General features: G+C 40.0%; 2 protein-coding genes, 1 long non-coding RNA gene and 1 pseudogene across 8 annotated transcripts in view; 2 read left to right on the top strand and 2 right to left on the bottom strand.

The window, feature by feature from the left end:
• LOC104800282 overlaps positions 1-425 on the top strand; it is a 2,559-nt gene extending 2,134 nt beyond the window's left edge. For both annotated transcript variants that reach the window (XM_010523071.2, XM_010523070.2), the window contains exon 5: positions 102-425. In XM_010523071.2, coding sequence (XP_010521373.1) covers positions 102-236 — 135 coding nt within the window. In that variant the 3' untranslated portion in view covers positions 237-425. The remainder of the gene's footprint in view (positions 1-101) is intronic.
• A 38-nt stretch (positions 426-463) lies between these two features.
• Positions 464-1,415, bottom strand: LOC104800306 (annotated as a pseudogene).
• Positions 1,416-2,979: 1,564 nt separating this feature from the next.
• On the bottom strand, positions 2,980-5,909 carry LOC104800281. Of its 5 annotated transcripts, none has more exons than XR_769705.2 (6): positions 5,482-5,909; positions 5,294-5,398; positions 4,880-5,079; positions 4,711-4,782; positions 3,817-4,233; positions 2,980-3,659 (listed from the first exon to the last, which is right to left on the bottom strand). It is a non-coding gene; the product is annotated as an uncharacterized LOC104800281 (long non-coding RNA). The 5 variants fall into 5 exon arrangements; XR_769704.2 differs by having other exon boundaries at positions 2,980-3,590; XR_769706.2 differs by having other exon boundaries at positions 2,980-3,245.
• Positions 5,910-17,161: 11,252 nt separating this feature from the next.
• On the top strand, positions 17,162-18,474 carry LOC104800280 (probable membrane-associated kinase regulator 5). The gene is made up of 3 exons (XM_010523069.1): positions 17,162-18,072; positions 18,156-18,227; positions 18,307-18,474. The coding sequence occupies exons 1-3, from the start codon at positions 17,283-17,285 to the stop codon at positions 18,384-18,386; spliced, it is 942 nt and encodes a 313-aa protein (XP_010521371.1). The 5' UTR covers positions 17,162-17,282; the 3' UTR covers positions 18,387-18,474.
• The last annotated feature ends 4,831 nt before the right edge of the window (positions 18,475-23,305 follow it).

Raw genomic sequence — 23,305 nt, 5'->3', positions numbered from 1 at the left:
GCTGAAAGCCCGACGAAACTGGTCTTTTAAAGGTAACAATGCAAAGCACGAATTCTCTGGAACAAACGTTTGGTTAATAATTTCTGGCACGTTTTCCTCAGGTGCAGGAGTTTGCCAAAGGCTTCACACTGCTAACGGAGATGGGATTTCCGGCGAACGCCATAGCGGAAGCTCTCTTCATGCATGAAAACGACACGGACAAGGCACTGGCACACCTGCTCCACGGCTCTTCTTGATCCACACTAGTCATCGGCACATTCTGTGTATAAAAAGTGTTTTTAGTTATTGGCCAATTCCCCGTCTTTATTTTATTGTCCTTTTGGGAAAGATAAGAAGCATTAGATCCCTATGTATAAATCTTTGGCTATAAAGGTACAATCTGGTGTGCACATGAAACGTGATAGGGACCGTTACTTTGGTTTTCAGTTTTATGTTTGTCATTCTTCAATTCAAGTACGAAGCGCAAGTAGTAGAAATCAATGGGCAGTTTGGGGTTTCCTCAAAAGGTGTTCATATATATACATATGAAGACCTTTAAAGGGTCCGCCGAGAATGGCGTTCTGTAAGTCTTCCCAGCTCAAAGCGTAGCTGAACCTCCTTTCCATGTCTCTCTCCAGATCTCCCGGCCCGCTTTTCAAGTGCCTGCCATCATCATTTCCATCCACTAAAGAAAGGCTCCATCCTTGAAGGGCAATACAAGGAATCCAGATGCTCCATTCTATTAAACTCCAGCAATGCAGAGATCAAACCTTTGCCCGCCCAATAAACAAGTTCCCAAGCACCCACTGTGGATCATAAAAGCCAGTTCCCTCAACTGTACGGAGATTCATCTATCATGCAGTCATTGGCATTTGCTGGCATAGAAGAGGCCCTTTTAGAAATCTATTACGATTCTTGACCTGAGACAATTCAGTATCCATAATAATGCACTCTTATTGGTGAGGGATTAAATCCTCACATTAACTAAGACTCTCACTCCGTCCCTTGTGGGAAATCTTCTACTCGTCAGAGAGATGGCGAGAGTAGCACACCTGATGCAGAGAGCGGTGACGTCAAGTGATAACTGGGCGTGCCAGTCGGGTTTCTGAATCAGCCAAACAGCCCTATCGTCTTTGCTCCGGTAAAACCCTAGGTTCTTCAGCCACGCCTCGATGCAGGGCAGGCTGTGGGAATACAAGGGCTTCCTTCTCCGGCAGCTTCTTCAGCCACTCCTCTTCTCTTTCCGACAACTCCCCACCGTCGGACGATTTCGAGGAAACTACGCTTAGGGCTTTCTTTCGGGACGGTGAAGGAAAAGGATATCTCGTACGCTCCTCTCGCAAAAACGAAGCTCGAAATGCGAACAGATTTCGCGGGGACCGATCTCCGAGAAAATAGGACACTGGAACTGATGAAATTGAACGGTGGTGCAGAGGTCATGATACAGATTCCGAGAAATTTTCGGATTTTCCTGGAAAAATCTAGCAAATAAGATTGCTGGAAGGGAAAACGAACATGGTAGCAAGGAGGATTTTGAACTAGGAGAGGGGGGAGGTTTTATCTTTCAACAGCTTTTAGACGAGAATCGTGCCGGGCATTCGTAAAATGAATTTAAATATCATTTTTACTTCGAAGACTGAGTTTTTAGAGTTTTTAAAATCCGAAAACTAAAAAAATTATCATTCAAATTTTCACAAAATTACTTTTTCTAAAAATTTGGAAAACTATTTTAGTGGAAAATCAAAAAAAAAATCAAAAGATATTTTATTTTAGTTTTTAAATTAGGGGTGGACACTTCGGTTCGGGAATTTAGTACCGACCCAATCCGTCCCGAAACCGAACCATATCGAACCGAACCGAATAACGTTTGGTTCTAATTTGGTACACTTTTTATGGAACCGAATGAACCGTTCCCGAACCGAACCGTATGAATACCGAACCGAACCGTATGAATACCGAACCAAAATTCGAATATTCCACTAATATATGTGTAAATATTATAGTTCGGTACTTATTTGGTATTCATATAATGGTATCGTTCCGAACCGAACCGATACTAAAACCGAACCGAACCGAACCGTTTAACATTCGGTTCTAGTTTGGTACACTTTTTATAAAACCGAAAATACCGTTCCCGAACCGAACCGCTTGAATACCGAATCGAAACCCGAAACGCCCACCCCTATTTTAAATATTATAGAATCCAAAAGTCAAAAACTAAAAACTAAAAACCAAAATTCAAAAACTAAAACTAAAAACCCAAAATAAAACTCATCCCATTCAAAACCTACTTTTAAAAAAATAATAATAATATCAGTTTGATTTTTTATTTATTTATTTATATATTAAAAAAATCTATGTTCTCTCTATTTTCTCTCTCGTCTTCTTTCGTGAGCTCTCTCTCATTTGTATCTAACGAGTTTTCTCTCTTTTCGACTTCTCTTCTCCACATCCTGTTTCTGGACTCATTTGTTACGCAAAACTTGTGAAATCTCCAGAAAATTCATTCTATAAACAAAGGTATCGATAATAAGTAAGATCCGAAATCCATCACATGTACTATATGGTGCTGTGATTTGTGTAGATCTTTTGAAGAACAGTAATATTTCGAGTCCTGATTTTAAGAGTAAAACTAGGGTAATATGATACAAATTATAGATGGTTTAGGACCGCTTCTATACAACTTACGTAATTGATTATTAATCTTTTCGAAGGTATATCTCTCTCACGGAAACCCTCCGCAAAAATTCAGACGATCGACCATGTCAAATAAGTCATTGTTTATCACATCATTACTTTTGACACCATGGTTTCTTACTCCACCAAGCAATATAATTATTGTTAATCTCTTTCTTTCCTCCATATGTTGCGTGTGGAGTGTCGTGCAATTTCTTTATCGCGCTTGCTATTGTCACCTTAGAAATTCCGAATGTTTTTATCCGAAACCCGTTTCCTTTACGTTCAACTCAATCTTCTGAATACTTATCACAGTTTAGACCAGAGATAATGATATGCTCTTGGATTGAATATCTGATGGGCATGTCATTTACAACAAACCATAACTCGTTCTCCTCTCCTTCTAATCATAATCTGTGATATATAAGGATAGACACCCCATCTTCAATGTCTCTTCATATCTCATATGAAAAATACGACAAAACTGAGACTCTTTGTTGAAGTATACCCATTCTTCGCTTGTTAAAGTCTTTCTGAGAGATCTGAAATGAATAACACTTCGTCGAGATCTTTGTAGCATGTTGAATGTCCTTAAAAACATAAACAAAAGGAATATGCAACAAGAAAATTAAATCCCATCATCAGTTTTGTTATAAAATTAACCTACATAAAATCGGTCATACCAGTCACACCAGAGAGATGTGACCAGTTTGACCAATTTGATGTCAAACTGGTCAGATCTCTCTGGTATGATCGATATAACCGTCTAACCACTTTCACTAGTCTGACCATGCGCCGTTCGACCATTTTGCTTCATGGGTCTGATGAGTTTGATGAAACTAGTAAAACAGGTATGACTGTCTCACCACTTCATTTTCCAATTGTCTCACCGCTTGACTTCCAGTTTTACCAATTCGAGAAATATGTCCGTGTGACTGTAAATCGATGCCAATATCACTCGTCGGTTCGAAAAAACTTTGTCTTTCATTTTTCGATCCCAAACCCTTTTTTTTTTTACAAAAATGATTCGAATAAATGTGACGAAATCAGTTTAATCTCGATGCAGAAACATGAAATTCGAAACGAGAAAGTAAAGACGAAGGGGTATGAATAGAGAAATCGACGACTAGATTATCGGCGAGAGATATAAAAAAGTCTTACCTGCATATCTTCAGAAGCAGCAAACGAAGATACGAAGATGATGAAGATGTCATTATGCTTAATAAGATTTTGCAAGAGGAAAATATAGAAGACAAAATTGTAATGGGGGAATCGATTCGCAACAGAGAGGGAATGGAGAGAGAGTAGAGTAGTGCCTTCTGGGTTTAAAATTTTCGAACAACTCCCCCAACTCCTTCTTCTTTTTTTGGCTTCAACAGATGCGGCCACCCGTCCTTATTCTTAAGGGTATTATAGTCTTTTCTGCATTTTAGTTTATTTTTCAAAACCCTAAACCTAGAAGGTTCTACCCTGAAGTCAAAAGTACCATTTAAAGTCACTTTTGCAATATTTTCGAATCGTGTGGAGAAAACTTTAGGATTACACCTAAAGTTTCGCAACACTTTCAACGATACACCCCTGAAAATATAAAAAAAAAAATGTTATCAGAATCTACTCCTCATTTGTAGTAAAATAACTCATACAACCTAAATGTAAAATGTCTAAAATATTCTTATGCATTTGAAATAAAAAAAAGTGGAAAAAGAAAGACACATTTTTCTATCTCCTATCGCATGATTTCTCTCCTCCTTTTTCTCTCTGTTTAAGGCAAAATTCGGTGACAAAGTGAAATACTAGTAAGACCCAATAATTTTCGAGCATTATTATGTAGTTATTTATATTTTAGAGTTTAATATTGTTGAATAAAGTTTAGATAGAAACCACTGTAAAGTGTTAAGGAGATAATCTCTTCAAAGTCAAAACTCCTGCAATCCTGGAACAAACTGATTCTGTTATTAATATTTTCCACATCAAATCCTCTTTGTTCTGTTGAGTCTTGCTGTATATATTGACATCTATGTAATCAGAAGAAATACAGAATTCTTTATGATATACTTTACTCATATAGTATCAGAGCCTGGTTTCGATCCAGGGACCTGTGGGCGCAACATATTGGACCACCCATATCTGCACCACAAACCACAGAAACACCCGCAAATCTCCATCCAATGAAAACCCGCTCCAAAAACAATGTCTACAAACCAAACCAAAAATTATCCCTTACCACCACACTCTCCACATCTGATGCCTTGGAACCGACATGTGTTACTCAGGCCATGAAAGATCCCTGATGGCGCTCCGCGATGTCTGACGAGTTCAATGCCCTACTACATAATGGGACTTGGACTCTCGTTCCTCCGAATCCAGCATACAATGTGGTGGGTTCCAAATGGGTTTTCCGGACTAAGCGTAACTCTGACGGTTCTGTTGACAGGTTCAAAGCATTGTGTTCGAAATTAATGTACACCTGTAGAAACTTACAACACCGAACATATTTTATCCAGCACATTGTGTTCAAGCGAACAAGGTGTGCGCGATACTTTAACTGATGTTTAAGTGAAAGCTATTGAAACAGCAACAGAGGCAAGACACATGGAGTTTGACAACTTTGCAAGTTAAGATAAAAAAAGTTTTAAACCTTGGATATGGTAAGGGCAGGGCTCCATTGGTCTTTAAGGATATCAAGGCAAATACTTCCGTTGCTGTTGATATTCGGGTGGAAGACCTTAGTTTTGAAAGAAACCTGTGAAACAGAAATGCACCATAAGATCTCAAAACCGAACAAAAGAAATCCCCATACCAAGCAGACTAGACAAAAGAAAACACCTTCGGAGGCTTGAAAGGATAATCCGGGGGGAAATGAATGGTGACCAAAAATACTCCACCGGCATATGGGCTGTCAGGGGGTCCCATGATAGTTGCTTGCCAGTGGAACATGTCTTCAGCCACCGGACCTGTTCATTGAGATGTTAGCATGAACCTCGTATTACCTCTCACACAACAAATCCATCCAGAGGTTTTATAATATCAGAGCAAAACAAATTCAGAAATGAAGAAGCTTTTAATGGAAAACCAAACGCCATGCTCATGCAGAAGTCCACAGCAAAACTCGGAGTAGGATTACAAAAGACTCAATGTTTTCAGTTATTTGATTCCAGTTGATTTCGTTGAATTTCCCTCCCGAAACTTCTCTTTCTCTCAACATTTTTTTTAATTTCAAATCTGAAGTGAAAATTCTAGTTTTCTAAATCCTTTTTATTTTCAGCAGATTTTTTATCCTACACATGCGTGTCTCTCACATTTTATTTCATTAAGATTATTCTCGCCTTTTTCTGTTTTTAAGGGTAAAATTGTTTTTTGATAATTTTTTTATATTTTATGGGTGTATCGAGGAGAAAGATGCGATAAGGATGACAATTATAGCGAAAGAAAACAAAATGCACAACACGGGCTAAATCATCAATCCCAAAAAAGCCCATTTATTGTTGCACACTGTTGGTGTCGGGCCCATGGATTCCGGGTCTACCAATTTTGATCCCAACCTCGTTTAAGGAGCGCATTTCCAGTTCTGGTTTTAGGTTCGGTTTGAAAACGATTTGTTCTATTATTCATACCAAACTACAAGCTAATGTTGATCGATCCAAAATGATTTCGCTTCGATATTCAATCGTGTTTGGTCCCGTGTTCCAATTGCATGGGTTTTCTCTTTTGGTGTCTCTTCGGTTGATAACCGAGTTTTGTATACAAACCTTGGGAATTTTGTGTTCATAAATTTAACCTCTTTACCAAAAAAAACTAAATTAGAACCAATCAACTATTATTCGATTTAATTTGTTCCTGAAACGGAACCCAATTGAGTATCCGAATCTCAAATATTCACATAACGATAAGGTTTGGAATCGGATACGACCAACCAGTGGAGCAAGGAAGCAGGGATGCACGGGATGGGTGGCTGGCGGAGGCAAAACTATGAATCATAAACGAAACCCAAATTTCCAAATTGATTTTGAAACCCTAATTTCCAAATGGAAGTCGAAAAACCCTCCTGACTCCTGATCACTCAGATAATCACCCGAACAAAACCCGATCTCAAACATAGATCTCTCTCACGACAACCTGGATTCTGCGGGATGAATATAAAAAATGGACTTGTTGTAAATCGAGAATGATAATCCCTATTGGCATGCCATTACAACAAAATATCGAATTTCTGTATCGGTTGGGGGATTTCATCAAACGTCCATTGCTAACATAAACTCCTCGGCAACAACCACCTCAGAAACCTGCACACTGCTTTACACTTTTAAGACCAACACTTAAAAACACTTCCTATGTGGCGTAAAGAAGGAATCTTGTCTTAAAGAAGCAACCTATAACTAATACAGTGTTCGTGCTTATAAAGCAGATTAAACCCGACATGGAAACCAAGAGCTATACAAAGAGAGAAATTCAACTAAAAGAATATGGAAAACAAAAACAGTTTTATCAATGGAATACGTTTACCGATCTAAACCTTGCGGACTTGGATGTTGTGTGTGGATTGTGATCGCCATATCGGTTGCCTCCCGCTTTGAACTATATATCGCTATATCCTCGCCTTTCTTCATCATTTCTAGCTTCTGCTTCCATCCAAATGCATCGTGTTAACCATAAACATGTCATGCAAGAAATATATGTATGGTATGATGTATGTACAAAGGTTCCTTTAGAACTTTACCATCAATGCATCCAAAGCTTTTGCAAAGGTTTCTTCAACATCATCTGTAAACTCCATGTATATGGGATAGACTCCTTGATACAATGCCAATCTTTGTTGTATCCTCTTCCTGCATAGTCATCAGAATTATGAAATCGGTGTATACCATGATTTCGTTTTTCAAAACAAATTCGTGGTTTATGCAAAATCAACTTAAGACAGACAAACACTGTATGTTAGTGTATCCCTTAATATCTGTTAGTATATTGTATAATATTATCATATCTCTCTAGATATACTTGCCAATATCTCCATATCTTTTTGGAGATTCTATCGATGTATTATATAATATTGAGATTAATGAGAATGAAGGACACAGAGGATTTTACCAAATTACATGGTATCAGAGCTTGCCCACTAAATCTTTCGTTACTTTTATTTTCTTTTCTTTTTTTTCACACCCAAGCCGCCATGTCGTCTTTCTCGGAGAAACCTTTCGGCATCACCAACATCAAATCCCATGTTCCAATCATTTTGGACATGGAGGAAATGAATTACGAACCTTGGCGTGATATCTTTGTGACCCATTGTCTCAGCTTTGGCGTTCTGAGCCACATCGACGGCTCCGCCCTTACGACCGACGCACCATCAGAGGATTGGTTGCGCGTTGACGGTCTTGTTAAACTCTGGATCTATGGAACCATCTCGAAATCTCTTTTGCAAGATGTGCTCAAAACCAAATCAACCGCGCATGATATTTGGTTACGTCTCGAACGTTTGTTTCGTGACAACAAGGAGGCCCGTACAATTCAACTCGACAATGAACTCCGCACTCTTACCATCGGAGATCAGTCCGTCCACCAATACTGCCAACGGATCAAAAAGATCTCAGATCTTTTGACCAACCTCGATGCATCCGTATCCGAGAGAGCTTTAGTTATGCATACACTTAATGGTCTTTCTGACAAGTTCGATAACATTGTTAATGTTATTCAACACCAGAAACCTTTTCCATCTTTTGATGAAGCAAGATCGATGTTATCCCTTGAAGAACAACGTCTTCTCCGACATCGTCGTCCTGAGCCGACTCATAGGGATAATGGCTCTGCCCCCACTGTCCTCTTCACCGGATCTCATCCAAATCAAGCTACGATGCATTCACAACCATCATATCATCACTGCAACCGATCACGAGAACGAGGAAATAGAGGCAATCGGGGGCATCGCAATAACTCTCAAAGCTGGAACGTCGGGTCTTCACCGGCACAGTGGAAATCACACCACCCGTCGTCATCTCCGATGCAATGGAATCCTCCACATCCCATTCACTCATACATGCCACCATGGAATCCCACAGGATATCCATCACATATCCCTTGGCAGACCCCTTATGGTGGACCCTATTCACCATACCCATATATTCCCAGTGGCATCGTCGCTTCTTCTGGTTTCTCCTCTGGTGTTACATCGCCAACACCGACCTCATCGCCACAGAAGGCTCTTGTGACTCAAACCCAACCTACAGTACCGGATAATGGCTCGATACCCACTTCATTTACACCTCCGCCAGGTATTATCCAAGCGTTTAATGCGACGCACATCTCTGATCCCGCCGACGCATCGTGGTACATGGACACTGGTGCCACCGCACACCTGACATCGCAACCAGGTACTCTCGAGACCACTTTTAATTCGAGCATCATCCCATCTGTTTATGTCGGTGATGGATCCCAAATCCCTGTCACTCATACTGGCCATACTTCTATTCACACACCTACCCATGCATTTCAACTAGACCACGTGTTAGTCTCACCATCTATCGTCAAAAATCTCATTTCGGTTCGACAGTTTACTCGTGATAATAATTGTTCGGTTGAGTTTGATGCTAATGGTTTTTCGGTGAAGGATCAGCGAACACAAATGGTACTGCTCCGATGTGATAGCTCGGGTTCCCTCTACCCTATGTTACCTACCATACCACGCGCTCGACACTCCACCATTCCTTTTGCTCTTCTTACTCCGGGTTCCACTTGGCATCAACGTCTTGGACACCCTGGAGACTCGGTTTTTCGGTCTTTATTGTCGAATGGATTTTTTCGTTGTAATAATGGCAATGCACGGATTTGTCATGCTTGTCAACTTGGAAAACATACTAGACTACCTTTCAATAAATCTCTTTCGTTGGCTCAATCTTCGTTTGAAATCATTCACTCCGACATTTGGACTTCCCCTATACCCAGTATTAGTGGTATTCACTATTACGTATTATTTCTTGATCATTTTTCACATTTTGTCTGGGTTTATCCTCTTCGCCGCAAAAGTGATGTTTTTGCCAAATTTTTACACTTTCACTCTTTTGTACGTACACAATTTAATAAAAACATCAAAGTTTTTCAATGCGATCACGGGGGAGAATTTGATAACACATCTTTTCGGGATTTCTTTGACTCTCATGGGATTTTACCTCGTTTTTCTTGTCCTCAAACATCCCAACAAAATGGAAAGGCCGAGCGCATGATCCGCACCTTGAATAACCTAATTCGAACTCTTTTGTTTCAAGCTTCCATGCCATCGACCTATTGGGTCGAAGCCCTACACACCGCCGTCCACCTTATCAACATCTTACCATCGGTATCCGTCGACAACCAAATCCCGTTTACATTACTTCATCATAAACCTCCTTCGTATGACCATCTCCGTGTCTTAGGATGCTTATGCTACCCTAACCTCCTTGCTACATCGCCTCACAAACTCTCACCTCGGTCCCCGCCTTGCATTTTTCTTGGATACCCGAGCAATCACAAAGGTTTTCGGTGCCTTGATCTTATCACTCGAAAGATCATTATCTCACGACATGTGATTTTTGACGAGACTAGCTTTCCTTTTATCACCCATGGAGGTCCTTCCAATAACCACTATGATTTTTTGGATCAACCCGAAGACCCGTCACCCATCCTTCGCCATCTTCTCCAAATGTCAATACAGCCACCACCACATAGACCCATCGAACCTATACAACCACCTCGTCTCCACTCTATGACCACGAGGAGCCAACACGGCATTTCCAAACCGAAACATATACTCAATCTTAACACTTTTACCATCTCACCCGTCCCTAAGACCCACACACTAGCCCTTGCGGATCCTCATTGGCGTGAAGCCATGCAAGATGAGTTTGATGCTCTTATTAAAAGTGGTACTTGGGTTGGTTCCAAGACCACCGGATACTAACATTGTGCGTTCTATGTGGCTGTTTAGACATAAATTTCATGCAGATGGCTCCCTCGCTCGGTACAAGGCACGACTTGTGGCAAACGGCAAATCTCAACAACAAGGTATCGATTGCGATGACACCTTCAGCCCTGTCGTTAAACCGACAACCATACGCACTGTTCTCAGCATTGCCGTGTCGAAATCTTGGCCAATTCATCAATTAGACGTCAAAAATGCTTTCCTCAATGGTGATCTCAAAGAGACGGTATATATGTTTCAACCGCCGGGTTTTCGGAACTCTACTCATCCAGACTATGTGTGTCGCCTACAACGGTCTTTATACGGTCTCAAACAAGCTCCTCGTGCATGGAATCAACGCTTCACCTCATTTGCCTTCAAGCTCGGATTCTCACAAAGTCGCAGCGATACATCTTTGTTTGTGCTTCGCCAAGGCAATGAACAAGCAATGCTCTTGCTCTATGTGGACGACATTATACTCACTGCCTCATCTAATCGGCTTCTCAATCAGATTGTATTAATATCTCAAGACTGAGTTCACCATGTCTGATTTAGGTCCCCTTCACCACTTTCTTGGGATCACGGCCGAGAAGAACTCTATCGGGCTGTTCCTTCACCAGTCATCTTATGCTGCGAAAATTCTCCGACGCGTAGGTATGGAGTCTTGCAACCCCTGTGTCACTCCGGTAGACACTAAACCTAAGTTATCCGCCGATACGGGTGCACCGGTGGCTGATCCAAGCTTGTTTCGTAGTATTGTCGGGGCACTTCAATATTTCACTTTTACAAGACCAGACATCCAATATGTCGTTCAACAACTTTGCTTATTTCTACATGCTCCACGGGAACCACATCTCCAAGCTATGAAGCGAGTTCTTCGCTATATTCAGGGGACCATTCACCATGGCATTCAACTACGTCCTAGCACCACGTCGAAGTTAACGGCGTATTCCGATGCGGATTGGGCTGGTTGCTCGGACATGCGTCATTCCACCTCGGGCTATTGTGTATTCCTAGGTGATAATCTCATTTCATGGTCTTCCAAGCGTCAACCCACGGTTTCTCGGTTAAGCGCTGAGGCCGAGTACCGAGCTGTTGCCAATGCCGTCGCAGAAACTTGCTGGCTACGTAATCTCCTCCTCGAACTACATTGCCCTCTCTCCCGCGCAACATGTGTGTATTGCGACAATGTATCCGCTGTATACCTTTCCACGAACCCGGTGCAACATCAACGGACTAAACATATCGAGATTGACATCCACTTTGTTCGGGAAAAGGTCGCTCTTGGCTCCCTCCGAGTCCTACATGTTCCATCCTCTCGTCAGTTTGCCGATATCTTCACGAAGGGTTTGTCCACTTCACTCTTCATGGAGTTTCGATCCAGCCTTTGCGTTTGGTCACCTCACGCTACGACTGCGGGGGAGTGTTAGTGTATCCCTTAATATCTGTTAGTATATTGTATAATATTATCATATCTCTCTAGATATACTTGCCAATATCTCCATATCTTTTTGGAGATTCTATCGATGTATTATATAATATTAAGATTAATGAGAATGAAGGACACAGAGGATTTTACCAAATTACACTGTAGGATGCAGTAAGATAAGCCTTGTCTGAAGGGAATAGGGAACTGTCGATAGTGGCTTAACAAAATGGCCATGAAACCAGTTCTTGTAAAGACAACAGTCGAAGTTCCAAGAATATTTGATGTCATGGTTGCATGGTATGCAAACATCCCACTCGTATGGTTCTGCATACAACAAGCATGTTCCATTAGCGGATGTATATAGCAAAAGATAAGACAATGGTTGCTTCTGTCCTCGGGGCAAGATTTGGAGAAAGAGAGAGAGAGATATGTTTTTGCAGCTTACCTTGAAGGCTTGGCCAAGATTTGGTGGCATTTCACCACCAACAATGGTTACTTCTGTCCTCATGGCACTGTATACATCAGTGAGACTCAGCTTTCAAAGGGAACCTGAAAATGAAGTGAAATTTTCCTACGCGTGTAGAGTTGTGGTTCAAGCCCTTAGGAATATCAGCTTCGGCCTCGAGTAAAATCCATCAAATAAACCCACTATATGAGCTCATTAAACGATTAAGAAAAAGGCTTACTTTCCATGTGCAGTTTCGCCAGAAAGCATCACCGCATCAGCATCTTCTCTAACAGCAAGTCCGAGACCTCTGCCCGGGTTGTAGTTGGATGAACTATCATACTCTCAAGCATATTGGTCGCAACAATAACAACTTTTTATGCTACGACACAGTGTAATAATCTCCTCCCGTAAATCAAAATCAATCAACCCATTGGACTCATCTCATTCAAATCACAGATCTTCATTTCGCGTGTGTGCATGTCCGTATATGTAGGGGTGTTGATCGCGAAGGTTTCGGGCGCGGACCGGCCCGATTTTTTTCGGACCTAAGTAGTTAAGTGTGAAGCCGACCCTATATATACCGGGCTCAGGTCGGGCCGGGCCGGTCCACATAAATCCTTTGTAAATCTTTTTTTTTTCTCTTTTTATTTTTTAAATATCGGGCTTTCAAGCCAGTCCAACTCTAGACCGAAGCCCAATTCGAGCCCAACCCAAAAGTCCGATTTTTTTCGGGTCGAGAAACTTAGGTCCAAAGCCCCCTAATTTTCGGGTTGGACCGAGGCGGGCTTTGGGTGTCGAACCAAAATTGACACCTCTGTGTATATATAGGGGTGGCCATTTCGGTTATTAACCGAATAACCGAGCTAAACCGGACCGAATAAGATATAACCATACCCAAATTGAACCTGACATCAAAACCAACCGATTATGATTTTCTTAAACCCGAAAAAACCGAAACCAAACCGAACCGAATAAAAAAATAATAAAAAACCCGATAATTTCTTTGAAAAAATAAACTTTTTATCGAATCCGAACCGAAAAATAACCAAACCGTATAGAGGGCATATATGTAATCTTATGTTATTATGATTAGGTTAACTCACTTGTATAAATACTCTAATGATTGTTAATAAAGTTAAGCCACTTTCACAAATGTTATATGGTATCAGAGCTAAATAAACCTAAGGTCTCTTTTCCAATCATCTTTTCCCACCGCCGACACTGCAAACATGTCCTCCGATGATGCCTCCGCAACTCGCACTATCGAAGCTGCTTCTACATTCAATCCGACTATGCCACAAAAGGGCCTCCTCTTTGTTAACATGTCGAACATCACTCGACTCACCAATATGAACTACATTACGTGGAGTATTCAGGTCCGAACTCTTCTTGGACATGTGCGAGAATCTTGTCTCTGTGAACAAGTTGTGTTCGACTAATGATGTTTCCGTAGAATTTTTCTCTTCTGAGTTTCAACACGGGGGTGCCAATCCTACGAGGTCGAAGTAAGGATAGAGTGTATGAGTGGGCGTCTGACAGTTCCCCTCCGCGTCTCCTTTCGCTTTCTCGTGTTCTAAGTCCAATTTGTCCGAGTGACATTCTCGTCTAAATCATCCAGCTTTATCTATTTTAAAGAGTGTCTTGTCGAAACTTGAGTTGTCGTTATCTCGGGAGTCTTCTCCTTTACTTTGTCATTCTTGCAGTGGTAATAAAAGTCACAAGCTTTCTTTCTCTTCCTCGACTCTTTCTTCTACCAAACCTTTTGAGATTATTTTTTCGGATGTGTGGATGTCTCCTGTTCATTCGGTTGATGGGTTTAAATACTATGTTCTTTTCGTTGATCATTTCACTCGTTATTCATGGATATATCATTTGAAACAAAAATCTCATGTTTGTGCCACCTTTAAAAGATTTAAACCGCTTATAGAGAACAAGTTCAATTCCAAAATTGTAACCCTTTACATCGATAATGGCGGCGAGTTTCTCGCCTTGTCGTCGTTTCTTGCCTCTCACGGCATCTCTCACCTCACTACTCCTCTGCATACTCCCGAGCAGAATGACATTTCTGAACGTCGTCACCATCATATAGTCGAAACCGGTTTGTCTCTTCTTATGCATGCGTCTATCCCTGTCAATTATTGGTTATATGCCTTTACTACTGCAGTTTATCTTATCAACCATATGTCAACCCCAATTCTTAGCATGACCAGCCCATATGAGCGTTTGTTCTCCGTTGATCCAAACTATTCGAAACTTCGTGTGTCGAGTGTTTATGTTATCCTTGGCTCTGTCCCTATACATCGCACAAACTCGATCCTCGATCGAAAGCGTGTATCGTTCTTGGCTATTGTCCAACATAGAGTGCTTATTTTTTTGTTTTGAATCACACTCGTCTAGGATGTTTGTGTCACGTCATGTCCAGTTTCACGAGTCTGCCTTTCCGTTCGCCTCTCTTTCAGGTCGGCCACCTTCAGTTAATCTAGAGTTCGAGTCGTCATATCCTGTCGGTCCTCCGGCTCAACCTGTCGTTTCCTTTCGCCAGCCACTCGACACTCCATCACCGGTTCAGTCCCCGAGCTCCGATCCTTCGCCAACTGCTCCACCTACAGACTCAGAAATCTCGGTCTCTCGGCCTTTGGCTCTCGCTCCCAGTGAAGTTTCGGAGACTGTTTCGTCTGTGCTGCAGAACGTCCATCCCATGAAAACGTGAGCTAAGAACAACATCTCGAAGCCCAACCCGAAGTACACACTCACAGTCTCGGCTTCTTCATCAGCGATGGAACTGTCTTCGGTTACTCATGCCATTAAAGATCCTAAGTGGAGAGCTGCTATGTCTGAGGAATTTAAGGCTCTTTGTCGAAACAACACATGGGTTCTTGTACCAAGTTCTGAGGCTTCGAATGTTGTGGGTTGCCGTTGGGTTTTCCGGATCAAGCGCAAACCGGATGGTTCTATGGATATGTACAAAGCTCGTTTAGTTGCTAAGGGGTTCTATCAACGCCCAGGGGTTGACTATACTGAAACGTTTAGTCCGATTTTTAAATCGACCATCATTGGAGTTATTCTCAGCCTTGCTATCTCTCGTGGTTGGATCTTGCATCAACTTGATGTTAATAATACCTTCTTACAAGGCAATCTCAGTGAGGAAGTTTATTTGTCGCAGCCGTCGGGGTTTATTGATCAAGCATCTCCTCTCTCGGTTTGCAAGCTCAAGAAAGCTACCTATGGTCTCAAACAAGCACCGAGGGCTTGGTACTCGGAGCTTCGTAATTTTCTCGTGGCAAGTGGTTTTCGGAACTCGGTTGTCGATGCCTCATTGTTCATATATACCTCGGATGGAGTACAACTATTTGTTCTTGTCTATGTCGATGATCTCATTGTTACCGGCAATTGTCAGCACCGTGTGGGAAGCTTTATCTCGGACCTTGTAGCTCGATTTTCCATCAAGGACCTCGGGAATTCTCGTACTTTCTCGGTATTGAGGCAACTCGCTCGGACGAAGGGCTTCTTCTCACACAACGCAAGTACATTGCATATCTTCTTGCTCGTGCTCGAATGTCGGATGCTAAGTCTGTCTCGACCCCGATGGCAGCCTCTTCTCGGTTGATTATCATGTCTGGCTCGGCTCTTGATAATCCTACGGAGTACCGAGCCATGGTTGGCAGCTTGCAGTATCTTTCTTTGACACGTCCCGACATCAGTTTTGTAGTGAATAAACTCTCTCAGTTCATGCACTCTCCCACAGACGAGCATTGGCAAACTGTCAAGCGGATACTTCGATATCTTGTGGGTACTCGAGATCATGGGGTCTTCTTCTCGACTTCCAGTTCTCCTCCGACTGGGTAGGTGATAAATTTGATTTCAAGTCTACTGGTGCTTACATTGTCTATCTTGGCAGTCATCCGATCTCTTGGTCCTCGAAGAAGCAACAAGATCTTTCTCGGTCCTCTACCGAAGCAGAATATCATTCTGTTGCATCTACGACAGCTGAGGTTCGATGGATTCGATCTCTTCTTTAGGAGCTTGGTTGCGGTTCCTCTACGGCCCCGGTTATATATTGTGATAATCTTGGAGCCACATATCTTAGTGTGAATCCTGTATTCCACTCTCGCATGAAACACATCACTTTGGATTACGTTTTTGTCCGCAGTCTTGTTGAGAGTGGTGATCTACGTGTGTCTCATATATCTGCGACCGACCAGCTCGCGGATGCACTCATGAAACCATTGTCGGGTCCTTCTTTTCTTGATTTGAGGGTCAAGATTAGATTCATCTCGGATATTCCATCTTGAGGAGGCGTATAAAGGGCATATATGTAATCTTATGTTATTATGATTAGGTTAACTCACTTGTATAAAATACCCTAATGATGGTTAATAAAGTTAAGTCACTTTCACAAACGTTATAAATCGAACCGAACAAAATTTTATATAAAAATCGAATGGTTATAGTTTTTTTATAAACGAAATAATCGAATCCAAATATAATTGAACTGAACGAGAACCGAAACCCGAAATAGTCACTCTAGATATATGTACAAATGTGAATGATAACTTAAACTTTATAGACCCCGGCCTCGTCACGTGTTGAATTTACCGCCACGTCATCACATCCGTGTGTTATTCTTCCATCGTGCTCCAAGCTTCAAAATAATACAAAGTATGACCATGAACCCGAAAAACAAAAGGAGAAATTTTATATATAAAAAAAAGCAGGAGAGAAAAAACCGCAAGCACTTCTTCTCTCTCACCCTCCTTTTATATAACCTTAGTCACCATTGCCGTTGACAAACCAAGCTCTCTCTCTCTCTCTCTCTTGTTTCTATGGAAGCTCTTAGCTTTATGAAGTTTTGGCGACCAAACGGAAGGGCCCGCCGGGAAATCAAAATACCCGACGTAGTCAATGGTTTCTCCGCCGCATTTGACGACCCAAAAGTGGAAATCGCCGAAGGAGACGACTCTTTGTTCGAGCTTGAGCTCTCTCTCTTCGATTTCTATCTCAATGACAAGAAAACCCTGAAAGAGTCCACAAACCCAGACAGAATAGAGACGAAGACGACGCCGTGTTCTGTCTCTTCGACCGACCATTTCTCCAAGAACAAAGTCATCCCCGTCGAGATCGGCCCGAAACCACATTCTCCGATTGCCCTCTTGAAATCGAGTCCTAAGTTCCGAGCTTTCTCCTTCAAGAAGCCGAAATCCGTCGAATCGGAAAAGTCAACGCCGGAGAAGAAAGAGAGCGGCAAGAGCCTCGATGCCAACGAGACGAGCTTCAGGAAAACAACACGCATTGCGAGACCACGTCACGGAGACGACACGGTGTCGAGGAGAATCCTCAGCATGATAAAGCCGTTGTACGGAATGACGGCGAAGAGACAGGGCACGAAGGAGAACGGTGTCGAAGTGGCGCCGTCTCCGGCGATGGAGAAACAGAGGAGCAATGCCGCGGCGGGGATTCGAACCGTCCGGCGACATCTGGGGAAGAGCCGGTCGGCGTCTACGGCTGTCGGAGCGATGTCGCCGGCGAACAGGGTCGACGAGTCATTGCAAATCCAACAAGATTGGATCCAAGGCGCCATTCTTCATTGCAAGAAGTCCTTTCACGGTTCAAGAGGTGGTGACAGATTCGATTAAATATCCGATTTCTGATGGGTTTTGACTCGAAATTTAATGGGTTTTTTTTTCCTTTGGTACCAGAATCTTCACAGTTACTGCGATCCACGAGTGATCCTCCTTCGCAAGAGAAATTGAGTTCGTCGTCTTCTGAAGGTTCATCTGATTTCCATTTCATAGTGGCGTCATGATTAAATTGATGATCTCTGATTTCTTTTCTTTTTTTTTTCTGTAGATTCGTACATATTTTCAAGAACTGCAAGCGATTCCATGTCGGAGAAATCAATCGATAGCCAGACAATCAATGTCCCTTGAAGAATCACTGTTTCTTGTTTCGTAATATTAGGTTGTGTAAATTAATCGATACATACATATATACATATATAAACACATATTTTTCCTTCGTCGCGATTTTGAAAATTACAGGGTTAAAATTGCGGAGGAGAAATCAATGGATACATACATACATACATACATACATACATACATACATACATACATACATACATACATACATACATACATACATACATACATACATACATACATACATACATACATACATACATACATACATACATACATACATACATACATACATACATACATACATACATACATACATACATGGATACATACATACATACATACATACATACATACATACATACATACATACATACATACATACATACATACATACATACATACATACATACATATACAAATGAAAAGATTAGTGTTTTAAATGATGGATCGTGTGTGTGTGTATAATTCCCGCGCATTTAAGTATATTAATGGAAAGCTAAAGTGATTTCATAATTTATTTTCCTTTAGATAGAGTGCAGTTGTAATTTTACAAAACTAAATTACGCAATTTTAGTATTATTCATAAATTATTAAAAAAAAATATTGTGCTTGTTGTCGAGTTCCTTGTGATATTCACAGTTGAAATCATCAAAGTTTACTCCATTTTTTTCTGAAATTTAATTTATTCCATTTGAAAATTCCAGATCACGTTTGTAGGCAGCACGAATGGCAAATATTCGTATGCTTAGAAAAAATATATATATAATTGAAGCGAAATGAAATCGTCAGAAAAATATTTATTATTGTCTATTAAAAACAGCTCGAATCGAGTCCCGCCGTGGTGGTCTGGTGGCGTGGGAGCACAAAGTGCTTCTCCACGTCTCAGGTTCGAACCCCACCGGGACAATCACATCATCAAAAAAAAAAACAGCTCGAATCGAATTAACTATTCAAATCGTATATATACACACGCATAATATATACAAACACGTATAGATAATATATTTGTGGAGAAATTGGAGTCCATAAATGTTTACAAGTCTACGTGGAAATTACTAATAAATCTATATGATATAATGGTTAAATCTTTATTTAACTTTTAACTTCATGGATTCTCTAACTAATTTTAGAATATTTTTTTATAATTTTATTTGCGTGATTGGGAATATTCGTTGTAAGTTTAAACACTATCGTCTCTTTTTATATTTTCCTCACGAATTTACCTTTTTATTTTATTGTAAATATTGTTTATGTTCGCACAACTGATTTATATCCTGGATGGATAGAGATACACATATACAAATATTTTTATGATTTAGATTAGAAAATATTTTTATAAGATATAAATTTTATTTATTTATATATATATATATATATATATATATATATGGTTCTGAAATCCACAAAAATATAATGACCTCCTCAAATGAAATTTTGACCAAAGAGGGTCCTAATAATTCTTCTTTTTAATCATTTTTTTCAGATTCAGAATGCATCCCTACTTTGATCCAAAGAAAATGAAAATATATTAGTTGTTCACGAGCAACATATATATACTTTGAAATTTTATTTCACATCTGATGTACATAAATATCGATAGATATATCTGAACTTTTGGAAATAATAAAATAAATAGATAGATATTTCTTTTACCTTCAAAATGATAATTTTATATCAAATTATTCGTTGAATATGATCCATTGAATGTATTATAAAATGAAATTCCAAAATATTATATTTTTGTTTCTTACTATCAAATAGGATTTTTTCCGCATCGTCGGACGGTGTAAGATGATATTCTCCTGACTATTCAAATTGCGATGTGAATTCCAAAGTATAGTTTATCAAGAGATATAAAATATTATCGTAATATTTAGATTTGATATTTTTATTGATTAAATAAGATATTATGTGATTCTATTTTCTATTTATTATAATGGTTTATGTTGAATAATGAAAAATCAAATGATTATCAACTTTTTCTCTATAATGGTATCAGAGCATGCACCACTAAACGTTGTGAGGATTTCTACATCCGACTTTTAACCCTTTCGATTGGAAAACTCCGATCGTTGACCTACGCATTTGCGCTATTTATTTTCTTTTTCTGGCATAGTCGCTAAACCATCACGTCTTACCCATTTGCGCTATTTATTTTATTTTTCTGGCATAGTCGCTAAACCATCGTGTCTTTTGCACCGCCGACATTGCTGTCGTCTACACTGTAATATCGTGCATCTGCACCGCGCATCTGCCCCTCAAATTTTTTTTTCTTTCTTCCAACCTCGTTGCTAAATTACACGCATTTGCGTCGCGCTTTTGCGCCCTTTATTTTTTATTTTGCGCCAGTATTGTTGTCCTGTTATCCATCTTCATCATCATGCATCTGCACCATGTTTTTGTGTCACACCGAACTTTTTAGATCCACTAACAATCCACTGTTTACCCAGGTTCGATTATCGAATCCCGCTATATTTTCTTGATAATTCAAATTTAAGCAGATGTTTCTCATCTCTTTGATTTTGAGGGAATGTATAAAAGGATATAGAGAATATCTTCGAAGATATCAAGAGTGTAAAATATTATCTTAATATTTAGATTTGATTATATATATTGATTAAATAAGATATTATGTGATTCTATTCTATTATTTGTAATGATTTATGTTGAATAATGAGATATTTTTCTATTATTTGTAATGATTTATGTTGGATAATGAGAAATCAATTCTCCACTTTTTTTCTATTATAATTAAATTGTTGGGAGTATTGTTTTTAGATCATTTGTAATATATATTATTACAACATCTTCCAGGGATTAAGCACACTCCCTTTCTCGGTTCAACCATGGTGTACATTTTGTAAGCGCTTAGGTTTTTTTCTTTATACTTTATAAGTATAGATAATGAGAGGAGAAGAAGTATAAAAAAATACTCTATGAATACTCTTTGTATTTCTTTTCTTTTTCTTGTGTTTTGTTGTTATTAAAAACAACTTCAACCTCCACATATTTATACTACTCTTGATAACATTCTAGTTCTAATAATAAATCTAGTCTAAACAATAATTATTTTGAACACATCATTCTATGCTTTGAACACATATTCCTATATCACAAAATTCTAGGAATAAGTTTAATTTCCAATATTAGCCTCCCTTAAACTTGTTCCTCCTTGAACTTGGACTCCAAGCTTATTCCGAAAAGGTTTCAACTTATCTTTCACTTTGATCCACTTCTTCTTCCTGTTAACTTCTTCAAATCCAGCAGATACATAGAAATTAGTAAACTCATCATCAAACATGGATTCTATCGGTTGAGTTGTATCATAAATCTCCTGAATGCTTTTCATCTTTCTCACGGGTGAGTTACTAGAATCGCCGTTATCAAAACGGTTCTGGATAACTCGGAATGGTGAATTTTCCTCAACTTCTTCGAGAATGATTCTTTGCGATTGACTGCTTCCGTTCCAATCCCAACTTTTCTCCTCATCAAATTCAACATCTCGAGACATTATAATTTTGTGAGTTTCGAGATTATACAACTTGTATCCCCTGCAATTTTCACCATAACCCAAAAATATGCATTTCTGACCTTTATCCTCAAGCTTTGTTCGCATTTCTTCCTGCACTTTTGCATATCCCACACACCCAAAGATTCTGAGATGATCAATCTTCGGTTTTCGTAAGCTCCAAGCTTTCTCCGGTGTCATGTCTTTGATTTTCTTCAATGGAAATCTGTTCAACAAATAAACAGCATATGCAACAGCATCTCCCCAAAACTCCTTAGGGACTTTTCTCTCATTAAGCATACATCGGACCATATTCAGTATAGTCGTGTTCTTCCTCTACGAAACTCCGTTTTGCTGTGGTGTTTGAGGCATAGTGAGCTTATGAGAAATCCCGTGTTCCTTGCAAAAATTCTCAAAATCGTTTGATGTATACTCTCCTTCACGATCAATCCGCAGGTACTTGATTTGGCATCCACTTTGTTTTTCCACCATACTCTTGAACTCTTTGAATTTGGTAAAAACTTCACTTTTCTCCTTGAGCATATAGATCCATGTCTTTGCACTATAATCATCAGTAAATGTCAGAAAATATCGATTATCTCTATTCGATGCGGGATTGATGGGTCCACAAACATCCGAATGCACCAGCTCAAGGTGACATGCTGCGCTCCATGACTTGTATGTCGGAAACGACTTCCTTTGCTATTTTCCCATAACACAAACTTCGCACAGATTGTTAGGAGCTGCAATCTTGGGTAACCCAATCAGTACGAAAAAAAAGGCCAAATTCCAACGGATTTTTCCAACGGATGCGTCCTTTGGAATATTTCCAACGGATTTCCAACGGCCTTCCGTTGGAATAATTCCAACGATTTTCTAACGGACTTCCCACGGATATCTAACGGACGCATCCGTTAGAAATCCGTTGGAAATTTCCAACGACAATTCAACGGATATCAGAGTTGGAAATTTTCAACGCAAATTCCAACGGCATGCCGTTGTAAATAACATTCGACAATTTCCAACGGTCACCCGTTGGAAATATCTGAACGTTATGAAATGCGGCAAAAATTCCAACGGATAAACGTTCGAGTTATTCCAACGGATATCCGTTGGAAAGTTTAACGGTCGATGCAATTTCAACGGATTTCTAACGGACATCCGTTGGAATATTTGTCTATTTAAACCATCCGGCCATTTTTCTCCCAAACCACTCTCTAAATCATTCTTCTAGTATCCTTACACCAAAAATTCTCCTAAAAATGGCTTCTTCAACAAATCCGAATATTTGTTCGTCCAGGCAATGGATATATGAAAGAGTTGATTCGATTACAAAAGAGGTAACGCAAGAATTCATTATCGGTTTGGAACAATTTATGAATTTTGCTTCCATGCAGCCGTTGTGCCAAGAACGTGG

The sequence above is a fragment of the Tarenaya hassleriana genome, unplaced genomic scaffold (genome assembly GCF_000463585.1).
Source record: "Tarenaya hassleriana unplaced genomic scaffold, ASM46358v1 Cleome66, whole genome shotgun sequence".
Lineage (NCBI taxonomy): Eukaryota > Viridiplantae > Streptophyta > Magnoliopsida > Brassicales > Cleomaceae > Tarenaya > Tarenaya hassleriana.
The sequence above is the reverse complement of the archived record's forward strand: the minus strand, read 5'-3'. Positions and strand labels throughout refer to the sequence as shown.